At 41.8% G+C, this 18,503-nt stretch overlaps 1 protein-coding gene and 1 long non-coding RNA gene across 8 annotated transcripts; both read right to left on the reverse strand.

Annotated features, from left to right (window-relative positions):
* Positions 1–49: 49 nt before the first annotated feature.
* LOC107226663 lies at positions 50–3,180 on the reverse strand. Of its 7 annotated transcripts, none has more exons than XM_015667553.2 (3): positions 3,031–3,180; positions 2,184–2,274; positions 50–1,250 (listed from the first exon to the last, which is right to left on the reverse strand). In XM_015667553.2, the coding sequence occupies exons 2-3, from the start codon at positions 2,252–2,254 to the stop codon at positions 503–505; spliced, it is 819 nt and encodes a 272-aa protein (XP_015523039.1). In that variant the 5' UTR covers positions 2,255–2,274; positions 3,031–3,180; the 3' UTR covers positions 50–502. The 7 variants fall into 7 exon arrangements, with proteins under 7 accessions (XP_015523039.1, XP_046592843.1, XP_015523041.1 ...); XM_046736887.1 differs by lacking the exon at positions 3,031–3,180 and adding an exon at positions 2,706–2,901 and having other exon boundaries at positions 2,184–2,271; XM_015667555.2 differs by lacking the exon at positions 3,031–3,180 and adding an exon at positions 2,701–2,900.
* A 2,072-nt stretch (positions 3,181–5,252) lies between these two features.
* Positions 5,253–11,186, reverse strand: LOC124293915. Its single transcript, XR_006903788.1, has 2 exons — positions 7,974–11,186; positions 5,253–7,252 (listed from the first exon to the last, which is right to left on the reverse strand). It is a non-coding gene; the product is annotated as an uncharacterized LOC124293915 (long non-coding RNA).
* Positions 11,187–18,503: the final 7,317 nt, after the last annotated feature.

The raw sequence follows: 18,503 nt of genomic DNA on the forward strand, positions 1-18,503 counted from the left end.
ATATATATATATTACGTATTATAAATAATGAAATGATCAAAAAGTTTTGTGAGTTTCGTATCATTTATTTATTCATTTTGTACCATAATTCTCGTTCAACCATTGGATCAATATATCATAAGAATGAATTGAATCAAACAAAAAAGAAGAAAAAGATATTATATGAACGTGTAAATTTTTTTTTAAATTTTTAACAATTTTTCTCTTCCAAATAATATTAGTAACATTATAACGTAATTTGAAAAATAATTTAAGGTGCACCAAAATCATGGTTATCATAATACAATAGTAAATACATAGTATTAAACAATAGTGATTGATTAAACAATTAATCGATATTACCAAGAAGAATCGACTGCCCGTTTGTCGCTGTTGTGAAAAAAATCAAATCAGAAACAGAGCCATTTAATTTTGAGTTCAAATTATACTCTATTATAAATCCCCCCCCTCCTCATTCGATCGGCAATATAACTCTGAACAAGATCTTGCTGAATAAGATTTGTTAAATATACATCATCTCGGCCATGTGTGACATCTTCTTTGGAATATGAACAAATTCGTCAAAGTAACTGGCTAACTCGTCAATTGTTACATCACAAGGCGGTGGTGATATTCTGGCCTGTATTGAACAAGTGCTGGAACTCGAGTTCTGATTTGAGCCTGGGGAATTTTGTGTGTCGTTCTGTCCAGCATGTAAAGCGCTGCCCCCACCAGGACCGGGTCCTTTCTTCAGGCTGGGCATGGTATTGCTTCTGGCACGTTGAAAGATGCTTGCATGAAAGTTGTCGTCAATGCTGGCGTCGTCTTTAGCAAGTCTAAACTCTGTTGGGCTGATGTTTAGAGCCTTAAAGTCCTTGGTAACAGAGCCTCGACCAAAGGTTTTACAATTTATACTACTACAGATACTTCGTTTGCAGACCTCTTCCAGCAACGTGCTGGCCAAATTTTCGCTCAAGTAACTCGAACTCACGCTATTCGAACTTGTGTTATTTAATTTTAAGACTGCCTCCTTAATTATAGAATTTCTTTTTTTGTTAGGCTTGTCTAATACTTTCTCATGTTTACACGGTTTGAAATTTGTTGTACTTCTAACACCCCTTGGATTTATTGCAGACAATGATGACAACGATGTCGTTAGCCTGCTGTTAGGCATTGATCTTCGAGGGAATAAATGACTGGTATCAGACCTAATACCTCTACTTGTTATTCGAAATGGATTCGTTGGCTTCGTTTTATCCGTTGGTTTTACACTGCAACAAAAAATTATTTACTTGTCAGGATTAAAGCAGACTTTGATTTTCTTTTCAATCCGATCTACATGTCTTGTGATTTTAGGGTACTCCGTATTATTCAGTATTTCGTATCGTTTCATAAGCAACTGGCACTTGACCTGAATGTTAAATGTACTGTATTTATAGTTAGACCTAATTCGATCGTGCTGCAAAATTATTACTAATAGTATTGTTGGTATTAACAATATTACTACTTATATATTATAACCATCACGGAGTGTATTGTTACGTAAGTTCATCATTACGATTATGTTTTTACACAAGAAAATGTCCCATGATAATAACAATTGGTTGTTTTCCAGAATTTTTTGTTGCGATCTTTTATTAAAAGATTTTTAATATTGTCTGATGAAGTAATCTGATGCTAAATCAATTTTGACATTCAATCGTGCATCTTGATACACAAAAAAAAATCCTGGTAGTTGTCAGAAGTTGATGTAAAAATGAACGTGCTTGCAAAATCACAACAGACAAGTTTTTAAATAACTAACACCTCAGATTTCGACTAAATGAATTGAAAAGTAGAAAAATAAACAGAAACAAGGTAGACCAAACCAGTTACCAAATACAGATCAGTGACTCATAGCTCTTGGCAAAAAGCCTTGAAATGTAAAGGCGATGCTCAATAATAACCATTATACCTGAATCAGATGCTTAAACAAAATTGTTTTGCACTCATTTGCACTACAATCTACGGCTATCAAGAACTGGAAATATTCCAATGTTCAAGTCAAGCATTTCGGTCAACGATAAAGAGGGGGCAGCTTCTGTTTGGCAACAGAAGAGAGTGACAAGAGAAGGGAAGTGGAGAGGAAACATGGTGTATAAAAATAGGATCCAACGACGAATCAAACCTTAAGAGATAGGAAAAATATCTGATATACAACTCACCGAGCAGAATTGACGGAATCTCGATCAATTTCCAGCCTCTCCAAGCTAGCCGGCAACACTTCGTCAACCATCGTTTGAAGGGTTGTATGTGCTGAAACAATATAGTTGATGCATTCAAGACCGCGTTGTGTTTACTACGACTTTGAGAGTGAGATAGAGGGGAGGACATGCGCGTTTTTGGACTGGAGTTTCAACGCTTGTTTACATCGTGGGCATCCAGCGCGAACGAATCTGGCACCACGTTCTGGAAAATTCGAGCTCTGGTTTCGACGTCCAAGTTAAAATACACATATTTGACAACGGCGTAAGATTAAATAAGTAGAGTGTCTGAGCCTTACGATTTGAGAACGACGATGAAAATCAGCGGAGGGGAGAGAGATGAAGAGAAGCGAGAGAGAGCGGGAGCGTCAATAAACAAGCAGCGTAGTACCTACTCCGCGTTACGCTCTGAAGCCGTGCCATAAACTGGCAGCAAGCGTAGGTTATAACACCGCGATTAAAAACAGGGCATTACTACCTAACCTCAGAGCATTCCTTGTCAATAATCCTCGATCCGATACGCAAACTTTTCTTGTAACTGCGTCAACTAGCGATGAGCCTCAACGACGTACGTCATAAATAAACACGCAACACAGCACTACGCACAACACTCAACCGCGTCCATCTTACTCTACCAACTGTGTGTGCCCAATACGATTGTACGATAACGGAAGTGACTATTTCCGATCGCGAGGTTCATGCGCGCGCATCGCGACGATTACGGTCAGCCATCTTGAAACACTGACACTCCACTTATCATCCTTACAGGTCTCCCTGCATCCTTACCACGCCACTTGCTACCACTTACCGACTGCGTTTCCCGCTCACTTCACATCGCTCGAACACGCTTATCGATCGAACTCTCATGACCCTCTGTACCTGGACAACCGTCTCGCGGGTCGCTCAGTGCTCGACTGATGATGAACCTACCGCCCTCTCCATTTCTTTGGCATCGATCCGTGGCGTCGCGACGCGGCACCAGTTTGCGCGATGCGTTTATGCGAGCGTTGAAACAGACATGACAAAACTGCAATGTCGAGAATAAATGCCGTTTAATGAACAATGATATCCGATGTCTTCCAGCTAAAGCTTGACGATTGATTAATGTTCACGGGTACGAAAGGCGGGGCGTCTGAATATTATACTTACTTTTGTCCCCTTCTAGTCCTTGCTTACCTTTTCTCAATTTTCTAGAGATTTTGTAACACGTCAACGATCCGCCGCCTGCAGCTATGCGCCCGATATAATGACTATCCTCGTTTGTTCGTGATTATTATCGCAACGTTTCACCGCTCGTGAATTCTCGTTATTTTAACAAGAACACGGTGTCTTGTGTTTCAAGTTTTTCGCTCTAAATCTAATTTGTGGGGAAATTTTCATGCGGGATTTGTCTAAATCTGGAATTTACTAAATTATATGTACAGTACCGTGTCTAATATCGTTTATTTTTTTTTCATCCAACACCGAATTACGATTAATGAAACACAGTTCTAAACTCTCGGATTCACAGTTATAATCGGTTCCTGACCAACGATCAAAATAACATCATTTGCTACAAAAATTCCGCAGGCGTCAGTCGTAAATTTCCATGTATAATATTCTGTATTTCCGGTCAACCATCGAGGACCGCGTTATAAATGTTACACATGTGCATACATCGTCCCACTCGCGAGTAAAAGATCTCTGACATCTTTTCGGTTTACCAAGAAAAATTAAAATTACAAAGGAAACTGAAGATCCGCATACATAATATATTATAAAAAAATATCAATCATCCGAAGGAGAGAAAAAAAAAAAAAAAGACCTTCAGAGACATCGTCGACAAATCGTCACGTCGAAAGCGCGACAAAGTCTCGGGGATTAGACTGCATCCCTAATCCCGCGTATAACCAGGAACTCATTCTCTTCGACGCCTGTGGTCCATGATACTCATAAGCTTCGGCATTTGTGAAGCACGTAAGAGTGCCGTGATCATCGTGACTACGTATCTCCCATATTTAACGCTGTCAAATTGTTACAACCCTGTATCGCCATATCTCATTGCATGCTCGTGTGGTGCAAAAGCCCTTGAGACCGTGCAGAACGCAGTTCGAGTGAATAAGCGCTTATAGGAACGGAAACATTGAAGGGTAGACAGGTTTTTTGATACGAGATAAAACTGTCGAAATTCGCAATAATTTCGCAATGTCGTTACTCGCATCCTGCACTCTTCGCGGTTTCGTCGGACTAAAAGCGAAACTTGATTACAACCGTGCCGCGTTTATTATGCCCGTATACATTGATGTATATCCTAGGCGAGCTAAAAAAGTGCCGGATGATTCAGCTATAAGCATATTACGAGAACGTTTTCAAATACGCGGCCGCGGTCGTCAGCTCTGACGCACTCACCGAGAGCTTATTTAAGCGGACTGCGAAATATGTACAATTTCCGTGAAAGCTCACCTCAAGCCTCGTTTTCCGTTTTTATATGATCTTCCACCGAGACTGCAGGCCGAATAAGAACGCCAACGCGCGATTTTCTTGGATGTATAAGATATAATTGTTGTTAGACGACGTAAAAAAAAACAAAATCGAAGCCGACGTACAATATCGTTCTATCGTTTCCAAAGACTCTTTGATATAATCCGATTATTTACAGAACTACACCTGTTTCCAGAAAATTCTTCTTCGGGTTAGATGTACGCTTGTGCATTATATATATAAATATATATATATATACATATTTACATTTATATATATATATACGTATATATGCCTGTACATACGTGCATAACGCAGAATTCGTGGTATCGGATAGCCGCCCCTTTGGTATGTAGGTACATAAAGTAAACGTACGTACGCGATTCTAAAATTCCGATTGAATAAATTAACTGCCTTTCAAATAGAACCCTGCTTGCTGATCGTGTAAGTGTTATGCCACACATGCTGGCTAATGTAAGAAACGATGAAAAATGCCTCGGACATTCCTTGCAAATTCCTTGAAATAAATCGTCATGTCGGTAAGAGGTAAAAAAGAGAAAGGAAAATTAATATCTTTCAACACTTTATTTAATATCTCCGTTGGCCCGAAAAATTCACAATGTTGCACACTTGAAGCTCGACTTGTAAAGCAATGCTCTTCAGTTATGCACCTCACAGGCTTATACATTATTATATCTATATATAGACCAGTGCGCAGCCGTGGATCAAAAGCCAGCCGCTCTTATTATTCGTCACATGACCTCTGATCATTTTATCTGCAATTATCCACGGCAATCAGTACGATTATCTTTCAGCCCCTGAATTATGTGTCTACGTCATCGGGTTTAATTCTTACAGTACTTAATTGTTTTCCTCTGCTTTATCAGTTATATCTTGCTTTCTACAATTGTATTTTTCTGCGCCTTCTTTTTTGGGCCAATTTACGTGACATCACGAGGAGAAAAAAGAAAGAATATGAGAAAAGAATCCGCCCGAGTTTCAGTCTAAACGAAAAAGAACAGCGGTTTGGAGTGATCGTGTTTACACAGACCAAAAAATAGCTGCCTATACGCGGTTCATCCATCTTTCTCTCATTCCTAGGTATACCGATAATACCAACAATTTTTCTCGCTGTGATCAGCTAATTTAAGTATCGGTGGCCAGATGCTATCGAACACGTGTTAAAATCATGCTGCGGAAGTTTTGAGCTGGTTTATGCATGTAATAGATTCATCGGAATAAATTTTTGCGTGTTTGGCGGGATTTTCTGTAATACAATGTGACCAATAATTTTTCACTTCTGGTTTTCATCTTTCAATTCCATCTTAGTTGGCACGATTGAAGGGGTCAAAAGGTGTCCACTTTGACAAATTGAAATAAAGCTTAGACACACGAAAGTCGAATATTCGTGTTGAAAAATCCCATTTAAATTCGAGCGCTCTGCCAAAATCTTTGGCATTTGATATATGTTGCGATATATGAAAGTTCAAGTGAAGATTTCTGTGCCAATATAATATCCAAGTCGGCTTTACTAAATTGATCGTATGAGCATACAGCACATTTCGGAAATAATAAGAATGAAAAAAATAATGCAACCATCGAGTTGTATTTTTTTACAAGCTTTGTCTATCCCTAGGCTTGCAAACTCCGCGGAAATTCACGACGAGTGCATATTACAGTTTTGCAAAGCATGGTCCGATAACAATGAAACTGAACAACACCAGATGGAGAAGCTCTCGTTAATTTTCCGAAAGACGCCAGACACCGGTGTATGAATGACGTGAAAAATTGCACGGCAAACCGAGGCGGGCCAACTTCAATGATGTAATAATTTTAGAACTCGTAAATTAGACTTTTGATTTCGATTTAACGATCGTCGTCCAAAGACGCGGACTAGTTACGTCAACGCATTCCCCTCCAAATTCCCCCACCAGCGTCGCGTCTACATAATTTTATTTAAATTTGTGGCCAGAAGAAGTTTCACCGTCGTTACATGCACGCATACATTTGGGCAAAGATCATCTACGCACGCAAAACGCGTATAACAGTGTACACGATGCATAAAGGTTCGTAGTAGGTACATCGATGTGTTAAGCGATTGGACTGTAAATCATATCACAAGCCTCGGCGCCAAACTCTCCACTCATCTCAACAACCAGAACCAGCTGTACGAGTTTCGATCAACGGATTCCACTCCATCATTGTACATGCACGTTCTCGACGGCTGATGAGAGTGATCGTTTAGCACATCCATAAATCCGACACATTGTAAACAGAGATCCGAAAATTCGTCCGTCGTCGAAGCCGCGTTGTCCTGCAGTCCTCTTCTTGGCATGAATCATGATTCAACTATGGTCTTCCAAGCTTTCAGAAGACCTGCGTAATTCACTGCACATCACAAACGGAACAGCCTATGCTGCCAAGAATAAGACCTGAGCGGGCTAGGCGGGGGGAGAGGGAAGATACGGCTGATTTCATTTCTCGACACTAAATTATCGAGAACTTTGTTGCAGACTGTGAGGTTGCAGCATGCCGCTGATGCGTACCGTCGGTTATTCCAATTCGGTATTCTACGAGAACAAGTTGCAGATAAACCGCAGTGCCAAATTTTCGAAGCAAGTTATTGTCCTTCATAATTTCGGCAAATTAACGGACTGCAGACGTTGCACATTTCCGGAGCTTGACATTATAATTGAACGACATCCAGATATTTGGGATACACGTACTCGGCGATGATGCAACGATTTATTCATCTTTCACCTCAAAAGGAGAAGATGAAGAAGAAGAAGAAGGAGAGGAATGGTTGGTGCACTTTTACATTGGTGGGTAAGAATTTGGTACCACGGTCATTATTGTATCGCTCCCCAAGTGCCAGTCCTCGCTCCACAACAAGAAAGAGAGATATTTAGAGAACCGCTACGCTACATCTCATAGATCTTGGACTTTGGCTGTCACCGTGATTCTATGAAATGGTTTTTTTCCCCTTGGACTCTACTTCATCTTCTTCTTTTCAATTTTTCCTCTTTTTCCTTTCCTTCTCTGCGGTTAGCTATGAAAGGGGTCTTTCAGCCGGAGATAAAACATATAACCGTGTGATTTAATCAACAAACGCTACGTCAATTTTTACACGAATATTTCCACGATATCCGATTCGTGTATATTGTATTCGAGGTTTGTGATGTAAGCTCGAGCCAGTGGGTAAAAACAATTCCCTCGTATATTATAATGGGTAATTCCCTCTGATAAAATCAGGATCGTCAAATAAGAAAACGGTCATTAGAATTTTATTACCTTTCGCTCCCGTTACCTCGGTGTCTGCGTTTTGGCGTTTTACACGCTTGCGGTTTCGCTCGGATCTTTCATCTCAACCCTTCAAAGTTCCCGAAGCACACAACCGCGGTTACCTTGGAGAACTGGATCACCCAATCCGCACTCAAGGTCCAGCTGTTTTCCGATCCTTCAGGCACGGTTATTTATACATCGGTGTCGGATAAACTACTTCCACGTTTCCGTTCGCCGTTTCCCCCCAGACGATCATATAACAATACGTATTTATCATTCGCAATGGTGAGAGCCAGCTGCATCGTTCGGTATTTCAGCTCAGGGATGTAAAAAGCCTGCAGCACGAAAGCATCACGAAGAGTTGCGCACAGCGGTAGCACATCCTTCGGGACGATCCTGCAGCATCGTCATGCTCGTGGTAATCGTACAAGAGACTAGAAGTCTAACGTGTTCTTTTCTATTCTTGGTTCCGCGCTGTAGAAACCTACTGCCAACAGAAATATTACCTCTCCTGATCCAAAAATAGGACCCACACGAACGAACGAACCAACATCGCGGTCGTTCCGTTCCGTTCGCTTCCGTTCGCGGTCTTCGAGTTCTTTGGTGCGAGGGAGTCCTTGCGGCATATGCGTCGCGGCGCCGGGAAGCCGTGGCGTCGAAAGACCTCTACCAGCCAGTTAACACCAAACAGATTGCGCCCGGTGAAATATATCCCTGCAGCCGTGCCTCACGGTCTGGAAGTTAAGAAGCTGATGAAAAAATATAATCTAACGTCTTCGGGAGAAAAGAAGAAAACTAGACATGAGATTCATGGTAGCACATGCCTGCGTACGAGTTGACTATGACGAAGCTTCGTTCTTTCCATCCTAGGCGAAACAATTAACATTGTATCATATATTACAGGTGCATTCATACACGGTAATACTGGTAAATAAGACACTTGCACTGGTGAACTGTTCGGCTATCATCCAACAGATGGTGCAACAGACCGGAACGGCTGGGTGTCACGTACTGCACACGTTCAATTCGTATGGTGAAGGTGCACAGGAAGTAAGGAGCGGAGGCGTAAGCGTCTCGTTGCCATACAGGAAAGTTTACGATCTGGTTTACGGACTGGCGAGCAAAGTGCAGACTGACTAAACTCGAAATAGCCCGAACGAGGATGGAGAGAAATAGAAAGACACAAACGTCGCAACGTGGGATTTGGTAACTAAACACGAAACTAAACGGAACGTTGCGGACAATATGTAACGTTGCATATAGTGCTAATTTCGACCTGATACATCGGCTGACAAAAGAGGCACGTACCCCTCGTCACGTACTAGGCGGTGGAAAACACAAGCTGACTGGCTAACGATTAGTCATAAATCGCTGAGAGCGACACGAATCTTGAGACTACGGTTGCGGCATGTTATATGCATAGGTATAACTGCAGCAGCCGGTCGGCGGTCTGAACCATCAAAGGCTGTAGCACTTGCAGTTGCGAAGAAGAAGATCGACGAACGAAGAGCGAAGAACGAACAAGAAGTTTCTGTGAAAAAAAAACAAGAAAAAGAAAAACGAAAGCAGCAGGGAATTCTAATTTTTCAAACATTTCTCATCGTTGATGGTGTAGTTGCGTGAAAATTTTTCTATCGACTCGAGAATCGAGTCAAACCGAAAACTTTTCATCGTCATGATCGTTATGTGTAACGCGTGCGCGGGGATACAGAAGAACGATATAACGTTGTTTAATTTAAGAGGTCGATTAATTTATCCAGACATCTAGAACCGCGTGTTGTTTCTGGCGTAGGTATATGAAACGTGAGGGTGAAAATTTATTACCGTGAATAAGAAATATTTAAAACTCCGCGGTTATGAAAGATTTATAATCAATCTGCTATACAGCGAAGAAATCGCGTCTGTTTGTACAAGCCCGCGGTGTAAAGATTGTTCCACGTATCCGACAAGGTGGTTTGGTTTGTCTATTTTTCTTGAGAAGAACTGAAGGAAAATCTAATTGTAAGAACATCGTATTTTGCAGAGAGCATAGGGTCACAATTGCACGTTCTACAGCCAATAACTAAAACGGATACCACATGATACAGGTACAATAATTCATCAGGAATTTTCAACGACGATGAAACGATTTTAATAGCCGACAACTCCTAACTCTGCTCGGCGATCCGTAGACACACAGACGCACAAACACACACGTACAACACCATGAGGTACGGCGAGCCTGTGCAGAGTTTCGGTAATAAAGTTAAAGTTAAATATAAATGGGCCGCGAGGTATACGGTCGGCGTTAGTTAGCGGGTTGTTAAACAGTTTTGGATATACGTCACGGTGTGTGTAACACGCCTGTATAACTCAGACGCGTGAATGCCGTCTCCATGCAGTCGAATGACACAGAAGCCGGGGGCCATCGCAGCCATCTTTATTGCCCCGAAGAAGGAGACGAGACTTCGCACTCATCATGCGGCTACTGATCAACCGAAGCATGCCGATTCATATACCGCTCGAAATCTTGAACGTCGGGGGTAAATTTTAGGAACATGTGAAATCCTTCCTGGGATAAAGAAGACTATTTTTTGTCACGAGACAATTGAAGCCGGTAACGTTAACGTATGAACGACACGCGATGAAAGAAGCAGAATCACTATTTTCCACCTTGAGGATATCTTCGAAGGAGTTGACCTTGCAAAATGTAGCGGGTTATTTGTACGATGCGCGCCTGATTGTTGGCAAATCGGGGTACAAGTCCACCCTGAGCAGCTCCGATGCTCTTTTGTTATCACGCGGCTGATGTCGCCTCGGTGAAACTCGGAGCTGCTCAGAGTTGATGTGTGTCCTGATTTGCCTATAATTAGGGGACCCTATACCGCGCATCTCAGGTCTGTATAACTATGCGATATTTGTTGTTGCTCGATTACGATTTATTGAATCTTGGACAATCCTGATGTTGTGAAATAAGGGGTCGTTCCAAAAAGGATATTGTAATGTTAACGCTACGAACTTGAACTCCGTTTATCCTCATCTTCGACTGTACGGTTCGCCGTGCAGAACTTTGGTTCCTTAGTCAAAGGTTTAGAAGCGTACACTCTTCGAGTGCGGGAAATCGATTTAAGCCGAATCGCTGAGATACACTTGAGGCGTTTATGAATCACCGAAATTGAGCGGGTGATTGTTTACGGAGCGAGCGATCAAGCCCCGGAACCACTTCGAATATCAGCTGACACGGAACGCGTTTTAAACTTTCAACTGCAGAAGGGATCAAGCCCACTTACTGCACCAGTATGCACGATGGGAGGATGTAGTCAGTTAAAGTGGCGGGTGTAAATGAGAGAGGCACAAACGACCGAAATACTTTCGGGTTAATAATAGGCCGCGGGAATTATCGGTCGACTGTATCCTGAAGAAGGTTCGACCGGAGCGAGGTAAGAGGGAAGTAGTAGGGAAATCGGAATTCACGAATCACGCCTGTTGCACGGTTTAAATGAACGATACATCACGGGAATAAACCGGTATATTTTGCAAAGTCAACTCCTTCAAAGATGTCCTCAAGTTGGAAAATACTGATTATGCTCCCTTCACCACGTTTAATTTATACGTTGACGTTACTGTCTTCGATTATCTCGTGACGAAATGGAGCCGACTCATTTCCTCTTTATCTCAGAAGGATTTCACGCGTTCGTAAAATTTAGCCCCGACGTTGAAAATTTCGGGCGGTACATCAATTCGGCATGCTTTGATAGTACACAAATCGTTCTTAAAGTCCAGTCTGCCGGTTGTGAACGATGGATTGACAGTGGGATCTTGACTAGATGTCCAGTCGACGGTGTTCTTGGTCGTTTCAGCTTCCGCATGAGGCGAATGGTCAAACGAACAATTAGTTTGGCAATATCGTGCGGGAGAGTCGGCCTGTTCCCCTTTGCTGGCGGTCTCCAACTCAGCGGCAGCAAAGCGGAAAAAGACACACCCTCGGCCAACACTCCACCACCATATCATTCGGCGTCCTTTTCAGGTTTCAGCCCCGCTGCATCGACGACGGTACGTTTCGTTGCCTCGCCTGAAAGGTAGGAAATCCGTTAGAAATGAATCGGGAAAAAATGGGGACCAGAGTCAACAAGTAATTGATCTTGACTATCGGACAGCGTGAACCGATCTTGTGATTCGAGTTTTACGAAGCTTTCTTCGGCCACATCGAATGCCAAGTGGAAGCTTTCGGCGAGGTTCAATCCGCCTAAAACCGAGTGTCAGCTATAGGTGCGTGGCCGTTTAATTCGGTCGTTACCGCAGTGCGAGAGAGCAGGTGGACGGATGTGCTGATTCTAATAATAAAGGTATACGGAATTATTAATATTGGATAGAATCAGTCTAAACCTTTGCACGTAGAGTCCGGGCCAGGAAATCGTCGCCTGATTTTATGCACGGCATGTCACGAGATAAAAGATGCAACCATACATGAACTTCGGCTATTAACGCATGAGATGATTTTCGAAAGGACGTATTTCCGCAGGGCAATCGAACATATAGATAAACCCTACAGCTGACAAATAGTCGAAGAGTATAATATTCAGTGATGATTCTGAGAAAATTTAAGTTTCTTTAATCACGGAGCTTTCCTCGACTTACCGTTGCTTCGATTTTCCACCCAATCTTTAAATTTTAACTCCGGCTTTCTGAATCATGGTGCAATTCTCCTGCGCCGAGCGCATCTGTTTGGTGGCTGGCGAAGCGCGGGCGGTTGTACATGAAATGTATACGAATATCGTGGCTTAGGTCCAGCAAGTGTTGGCTATATTAAGCCTGCCGCTTATGTAAGACTAACTCATATTTTATACCCGTCGCGGTCGTACGTATGACTCCATGGCGTATATATGCTTACGGCGCAAGTATAACACAGGTATCTGCAACCATGCGAAACGAAGGTTTCGTTTTCGCGATTCAGATCTGATGGTAACGAATCTCATGAATTTCTTTTGTGGTATATTACGGATCCAAGATCGCGTCTTGTAGGTCAAATTTTGCACATCGGTGTCGTCAATTGTTTCGTTCATCTTTCATTTCGCAGGTTGCAAATTTCCTCTACACAGAGCGAGAGACGGATTTTTAAGATTTTTGAAATTCCGCGTCGTGCAACCGCGTGAAAGTGTGAATACTACAAATGATCGTCGAGCTATGCGGCAAGAGGATTTTAAAGGTACGATGCATTGTTTGTAAATCTTGTATTTTCGTTTTCCGCTGCACGTACGCGGCTGCCGCGAATATCTATATATCCCTAAGCAAACAAGCGGGTTGAGGCGATGAGTGACGATCAGTACGGTATGTTCCAAGGCAAACAAACTGCGAGATACGGATGCTGCAGAGAAAACTAGTCCGACTTCCGAAACGAATAAACAACGGCAAGAACACATTGCGAGTAACCGGCAATTCGAGGCGCGGATTTATCTTGAATCACACGCGTTATTATAGCCGGCAGGCCTGTCATAATGTAAAACTATAATCGTTCTGTTTTTGGCGCAAGGATTCTACATCATATCTTGAGAAAATTTCCCTCTCCGAACTACAATTTAACAGACGCTCCACTCCACGTGTTGTTCCACAACTTGTTTGCCAGATTTTTCCAACGAGTTGCTGCATTGATAATAACAACTGTAAGAATTAACTTGAAAATTTTCCTATTCATATCATGTATAAATTACGTAATTAAATCTATATTACTGAACAAAAAATCGTCACGGGAATATAGATGTACAAATAGCACACGATAATTCCGTGGTAATTGTTATTGTTATTATTTTTATTTTTTTCTCAAGTTATACAAAAAAGACCAATGTTAATTATTACATATTATATACCTGTACCCAAGGTTAGAAGATAAAAAAAATTTAATCATGCAAATTTCAAAGTATGAAGGCACACACATTCATTGGGATCGGAATAATTTTATGTGTCGTTGTTAATGGTGTTATTTCGTTTGTTTTTATCATCGTACATAACAGTTTCCTATACCATGTATATGACATTCGAAACATGTAGTTGGATGAAAGCCTCGATTTTCTCTTCTTCCTTTATATTAAACATCTGTTACAATTATGTTATGTTGTTAACCACATCTATACGAGTGAATTGCTTAGATCACTGTTTCATATTGTTTTTGCAAATCGTGCGTTCGCAAACCGCGGTTATAAAAACAAAAATCGGTTAAAAATCGGTCGGCGTTTTTCAATCGCGATTAAAAAATTTTTCCCGCCTCGCATCCGATAAAAGCATAAAATACATGAAAAAGAGAGGCTTGTAAGAACATTTAAAAAAACGAACACGGACACGCACAAACACGAATTGAGAAACAAAAATCAGGAGCAAACAATGAACAGAAAGAAGAAACTCGTCGAGGCACAAGAACGAGTGAATAAAAATCACGCGTTCATCGATATAATCATGATCCTAACGAAGGGTATAGGTATAATGACAATAGCGAACCGCCTACCGTGTGTTTTGTAAAAAAAAAAAAATGATGGTAGGTATAATACTTCGTAAATCAATCGCGGCGAATATCCTGACGGCGATCGTTTCGTCTTTTCCGATTTTCGGCCGGAGACCACGTGGACGTGATCCTTCCGGCGATGCCGTAGGACTATCGGATGATCGGTAGGTCGCTTGAGGATCGCAAGAGCCAGATGGCCGGAGGTGAAAGATCGGCGAACGACGGCTGATAACCTCTCCCTCGGGAAGTGTTCACCGGGACGCACCGCCGTCGATAGTTAACGCCTGGATGCGAACTGACTCCGTTTCGTCCATTCACGATCAGAATCGTGGGCGTCGACGAGGGGCTACGTCAACGTCGACGTCGCGGCGCAAGCGCCGGGCGCTCCTTCTTTCCTTATTTCTTCCTTCCGTTCGCCGTTGCGGCCGTCCTCCCGTTTCCTTTTCCTCCTGCGCTGTGCGGATCTATTTCGATTAATTTATAAAACACAATAACCCGCGAAAAAGCCTTCACCCCCCCTCCCCTAATTCCGGAAGCCCCGTCGCTCGCTTCCGGTTCGAAATCGCGTCGATGTGCGTAACACCTCGATTTGTGGAAAAGATTATGGTCAGCGTCATTTTTTGACGCGATGCAATTCGCTGTTTCTATTTTTCTCTCATGTTATTGCACAGAGGCTATTTTCAGTCACGGATTATACTGATGTTTATTTGAAACGTTGAAACATTATCTCCTGCATTGCTGTGTAATAATCTAACGGTTAGATAAACCATCTGGAATAGTTTCAAAAGTATTTTTCCTTCTCTTCGACTACCGTGCTACATTATTTGCCTCATATTTGTGAGTTTCAAATTTTTCAAACTTGACATAAAAACAGCAGCGAAATTATTCTGAATCGGTATAAAATTTGGCACGGAGTTAGCTGTTCAAAGTCGAATTAAAAATCGAACCCAATAATCTAAAAACGTTTTACAAAAATAAAAAGTACTTAACTTATGACGATCGCTAAAAACCGGTATATGCAACGAAGAAAGATAAGTTATGATGATATGAGGTGTAGCGGATGGTGGAGATACGGTTTTAGACACGGCTGACATAATTCAGCAAACGGAAACGCCCTCCGATTCAGGGATAATATTTATTCCGGGTAAAAACAAGCGGGCCTGGAGAAAAGCCAAGGCGAATAGCTCTCCAGCATCGCGGATCGGATACTGCGTAGGCCAAAATCAAAACCAAAGCCGGAAGTTCGTACCTCGTTAATATAATTTCGGTGAAACTCACAGGTACATACACTAAATATAATCTGGTAGCATTGAATTTTGCCAAGAAATTCGGATTCCCAACGTGATAAAAATTCGAGAAAATTGAGTGCAGGCTGCAGTGGAGGCTTGGCTCATACCACAAAGGCGAAAACCGTCAAATTCAATCGTCGAAAACTATACATATATCAAGATATTATAATCTAAACCAGACCCGCCGTCGGTTCCGTTCCCCTTCCGTGGTCTCAAATAATCGAGAAGAGAGAGAGAGACAGAGAAGCGAGATCAAAGTAGGCTAAACTTCCTTCGCGATAAAAATAGTTCAGGGAGAGAAAATCGCGTTAAATAGGTGTGAGATGCGTACGAAATAAGCTGCGCGTACATTACGTACACATGAAACGCATTTTGACTCGATATTTCAGAGGCAGTTGTGCGAAATCACTGTCATCGTCGCCTTTGGTGTGCAATGGCGTGAGATTGCGAAACTGCAACATCTGGCCAATTACCCGAAATGCATCAACAAACGTTTTCGCCGCAATAACAAACAGAGATCGCGTCACGTTTTGCCGATAGAATAATATAATAATCACCGACTCCTCTAAATCTCTAGAGGTTTCAAATATATACGAGCATTGAGAAAAAAATTGTTTTTTGCCTCGCTACATGAAATCGATGTGGTCTGTGCTCCACTCGAAAATCCCCATCTTCTGGTAGGTAGAACCAGTACTTGATATTTCCTTAGATAAGAGAACCAAACTTCGTGTTACGAAATAGTGAAGAGAAGCACAGATTACGTATAAGGATGAGAAGAACGCGTTAGAATCGATCGACGCGATACGTACATATAGGAGGAATATGAAAACCGAGTCCAAGATCTTCCTGTAAGATTACAGTGATAATGTATAGTAGATAAGAAGAAAATTCGTCGCATGCGTAAAATAAGTTTGCTATAGGTGAACGCTGTACACGTTCCAACGTTGAAGCATGATCTCAAACGCGTTCAGGCTAATAAATAATAAACAGGATTACTTTGTAGCGAGCGTTTGAAACTCGTACAAAGTGGATACAAGCGGACGCGATCCGTCATGAGGGAAACAGCTGTGCCGCTGGTGCTGTACTCATACACGCAGGGTGATCCTCATCTCTAGAAGAGAGATACGATTATGAATGCAGTGGAAGCTGCGCGGCGACCGAGAAGAAAGTTCAAACATAATAATTGCACTTACCGTTGGATTATCCAAGCTTCGGTTGTTCTCTGCGTTCGTCGTTTATCCTTTCTTTTGCTTCCTCTTCGCTTCCTCCATTTTCTACCTAGGAAACGAAATTATAAAAAAGGAACAATCGGGAGCGTCGAAACCGAGTTGTAGTAGCTGAAACATGCAGCCGTCAAACGACGGTTGAACCGAAGCTCGTAACTGTCAAGCTGTCAGGCGACACGGGTGATCCGAAATTGTTCGGACGTAAATCAAAGGATTTTACGAGCGCGCCGGTTTCGCGGAGCTCGGCTTGACGTGAAGGCACCCTGAAGAAATCGAGACTTCGAGCCGTCACTGTAGGGCTGTGTCCGGCCATCCACCGTCGCTTCCACCGCTCGTCAATTTCTCCGTATACGACGAGTTTCCTAATTGCCGACTATTACACTTGTCAGGGAAATATCTGTTTAAGTTTATGGTATGAAACTCTTCAGCCAACTGTGCTGTTGCCTCTTACCGAATAGCGCGTGTTATTGATCTCTTATTATTACTTCACATCCAGCTTCTCTGAGTATCCAAGCTCTATTGTACACAGCGGAGAATCACTTGAATCCTTTCACACTCTGCTATTCGTAATATGAGTAGCCTAAAACGATCAGCTGATCGCTATGATCGCCGTCATCTTGATTCCGGCTACGCCCACGTTTGATAACCCTTGATTAACCTTCAGAGGAAGGGAAAACCGCATGATCGACACTTTACTCGTGATAGTTTTAACATAATAAATACCTTTTTTATGCATTTTCTGAAGAAAACCAAGAATCCTAAATCCCCGTCATCTAAAGGTTAATTCGTGTCAGTTGTGATCCAGATAGTAGGGTCTAATCACCCCTTATTCGTCACGCTTCTGTTACCTGAAATATACGCATCCAAAACAGAGAAGAAACAAACAACATGACAAGAAAGTAAAATGTACGTTATGTAAACTCGCGTAATTTGAATTAAAAATTGGCTAACTGATGATATTGGGCGTAAAATTGCCCTTTGACCATAAGCAAATGTGCATTAAACCCACGTACTTTAGAAACTGTGAACGAATTTGATTGAAAAAATATAATTTTACCTATCCCATTCCTCTGTCTGCAGTATAATGTATAAGATTATGTACGCGTGATACCAATAATAAGCTGAATGTTCGTTTTAATAATAGCCGAAACCATTTAAATATATGAATTACATTATAAGTTTATACACACGTACGTACCAATATTAGATTCTGGGCGAACGGGGAAAGTTTGAGGAAATTATTCGCACTATTCCTGTAAGGCGGCCAGGTGATACGATAGTCGTCAGGTGTTAATAAAAAATGAAAACATGGTTTTAATGCCAAGGAAGAAAAAGGAACAATCTTCAATCGAAGTAGGGATTCCAAGAAATTTGTCCAGTTTGATATTGAAAATAATTACTGAAAATTGCGTTGCGATTAAACATCAGGTGCCTAGTTTCAGAATAATGCAAAGAAAAATTTTCGAGAAGTTGGATTTGAAACATTAAAAAAATTCGCGCGCACAATAGCGGTGACTCTATGAACTATTGGAAATTTGAACTTGTGCGCATC

The sequence above is a fragment of the Neodiprion lecontei genome, chromosome 4, assembly GCF_021901455.1.
Source record: "Neodiprion lecontei isolate iyNeoLeco1 chromosome 4, iyNeoLeco1.1, whole genome shotgun sequence".
Lineage (NCBI taxonomy): Eukaryota > Metazoa > Arthropoda > Insecta > Hymenoptera > Diprionidae > Neodiprion > Neodiprion lecontei.

Excerpts from the sequence above, each read along its gene's own strand:
- LOC107226663 (XM_046736886.1), bottom strand. The coding sequence starts at position 2,645 with ATGGCACGGCTTCAGAGCGTAACGCGGA. Across the intron at positions 2,275-2,617 it reads GCTTCAGAGCGTAACGCGGA|CACATACAACCCTTCAAACG; the intron begins GTAGGTACTACG and ends ATATTGTTTCAG. Across the intron at positions 1,251-2,183 it reads GATTCCGTCAATTCTGCTCG|TGTAAAACCAACGGATAAAA; the intron begins GTGAGTTGTATA and ends TTTTTGTTGCAG.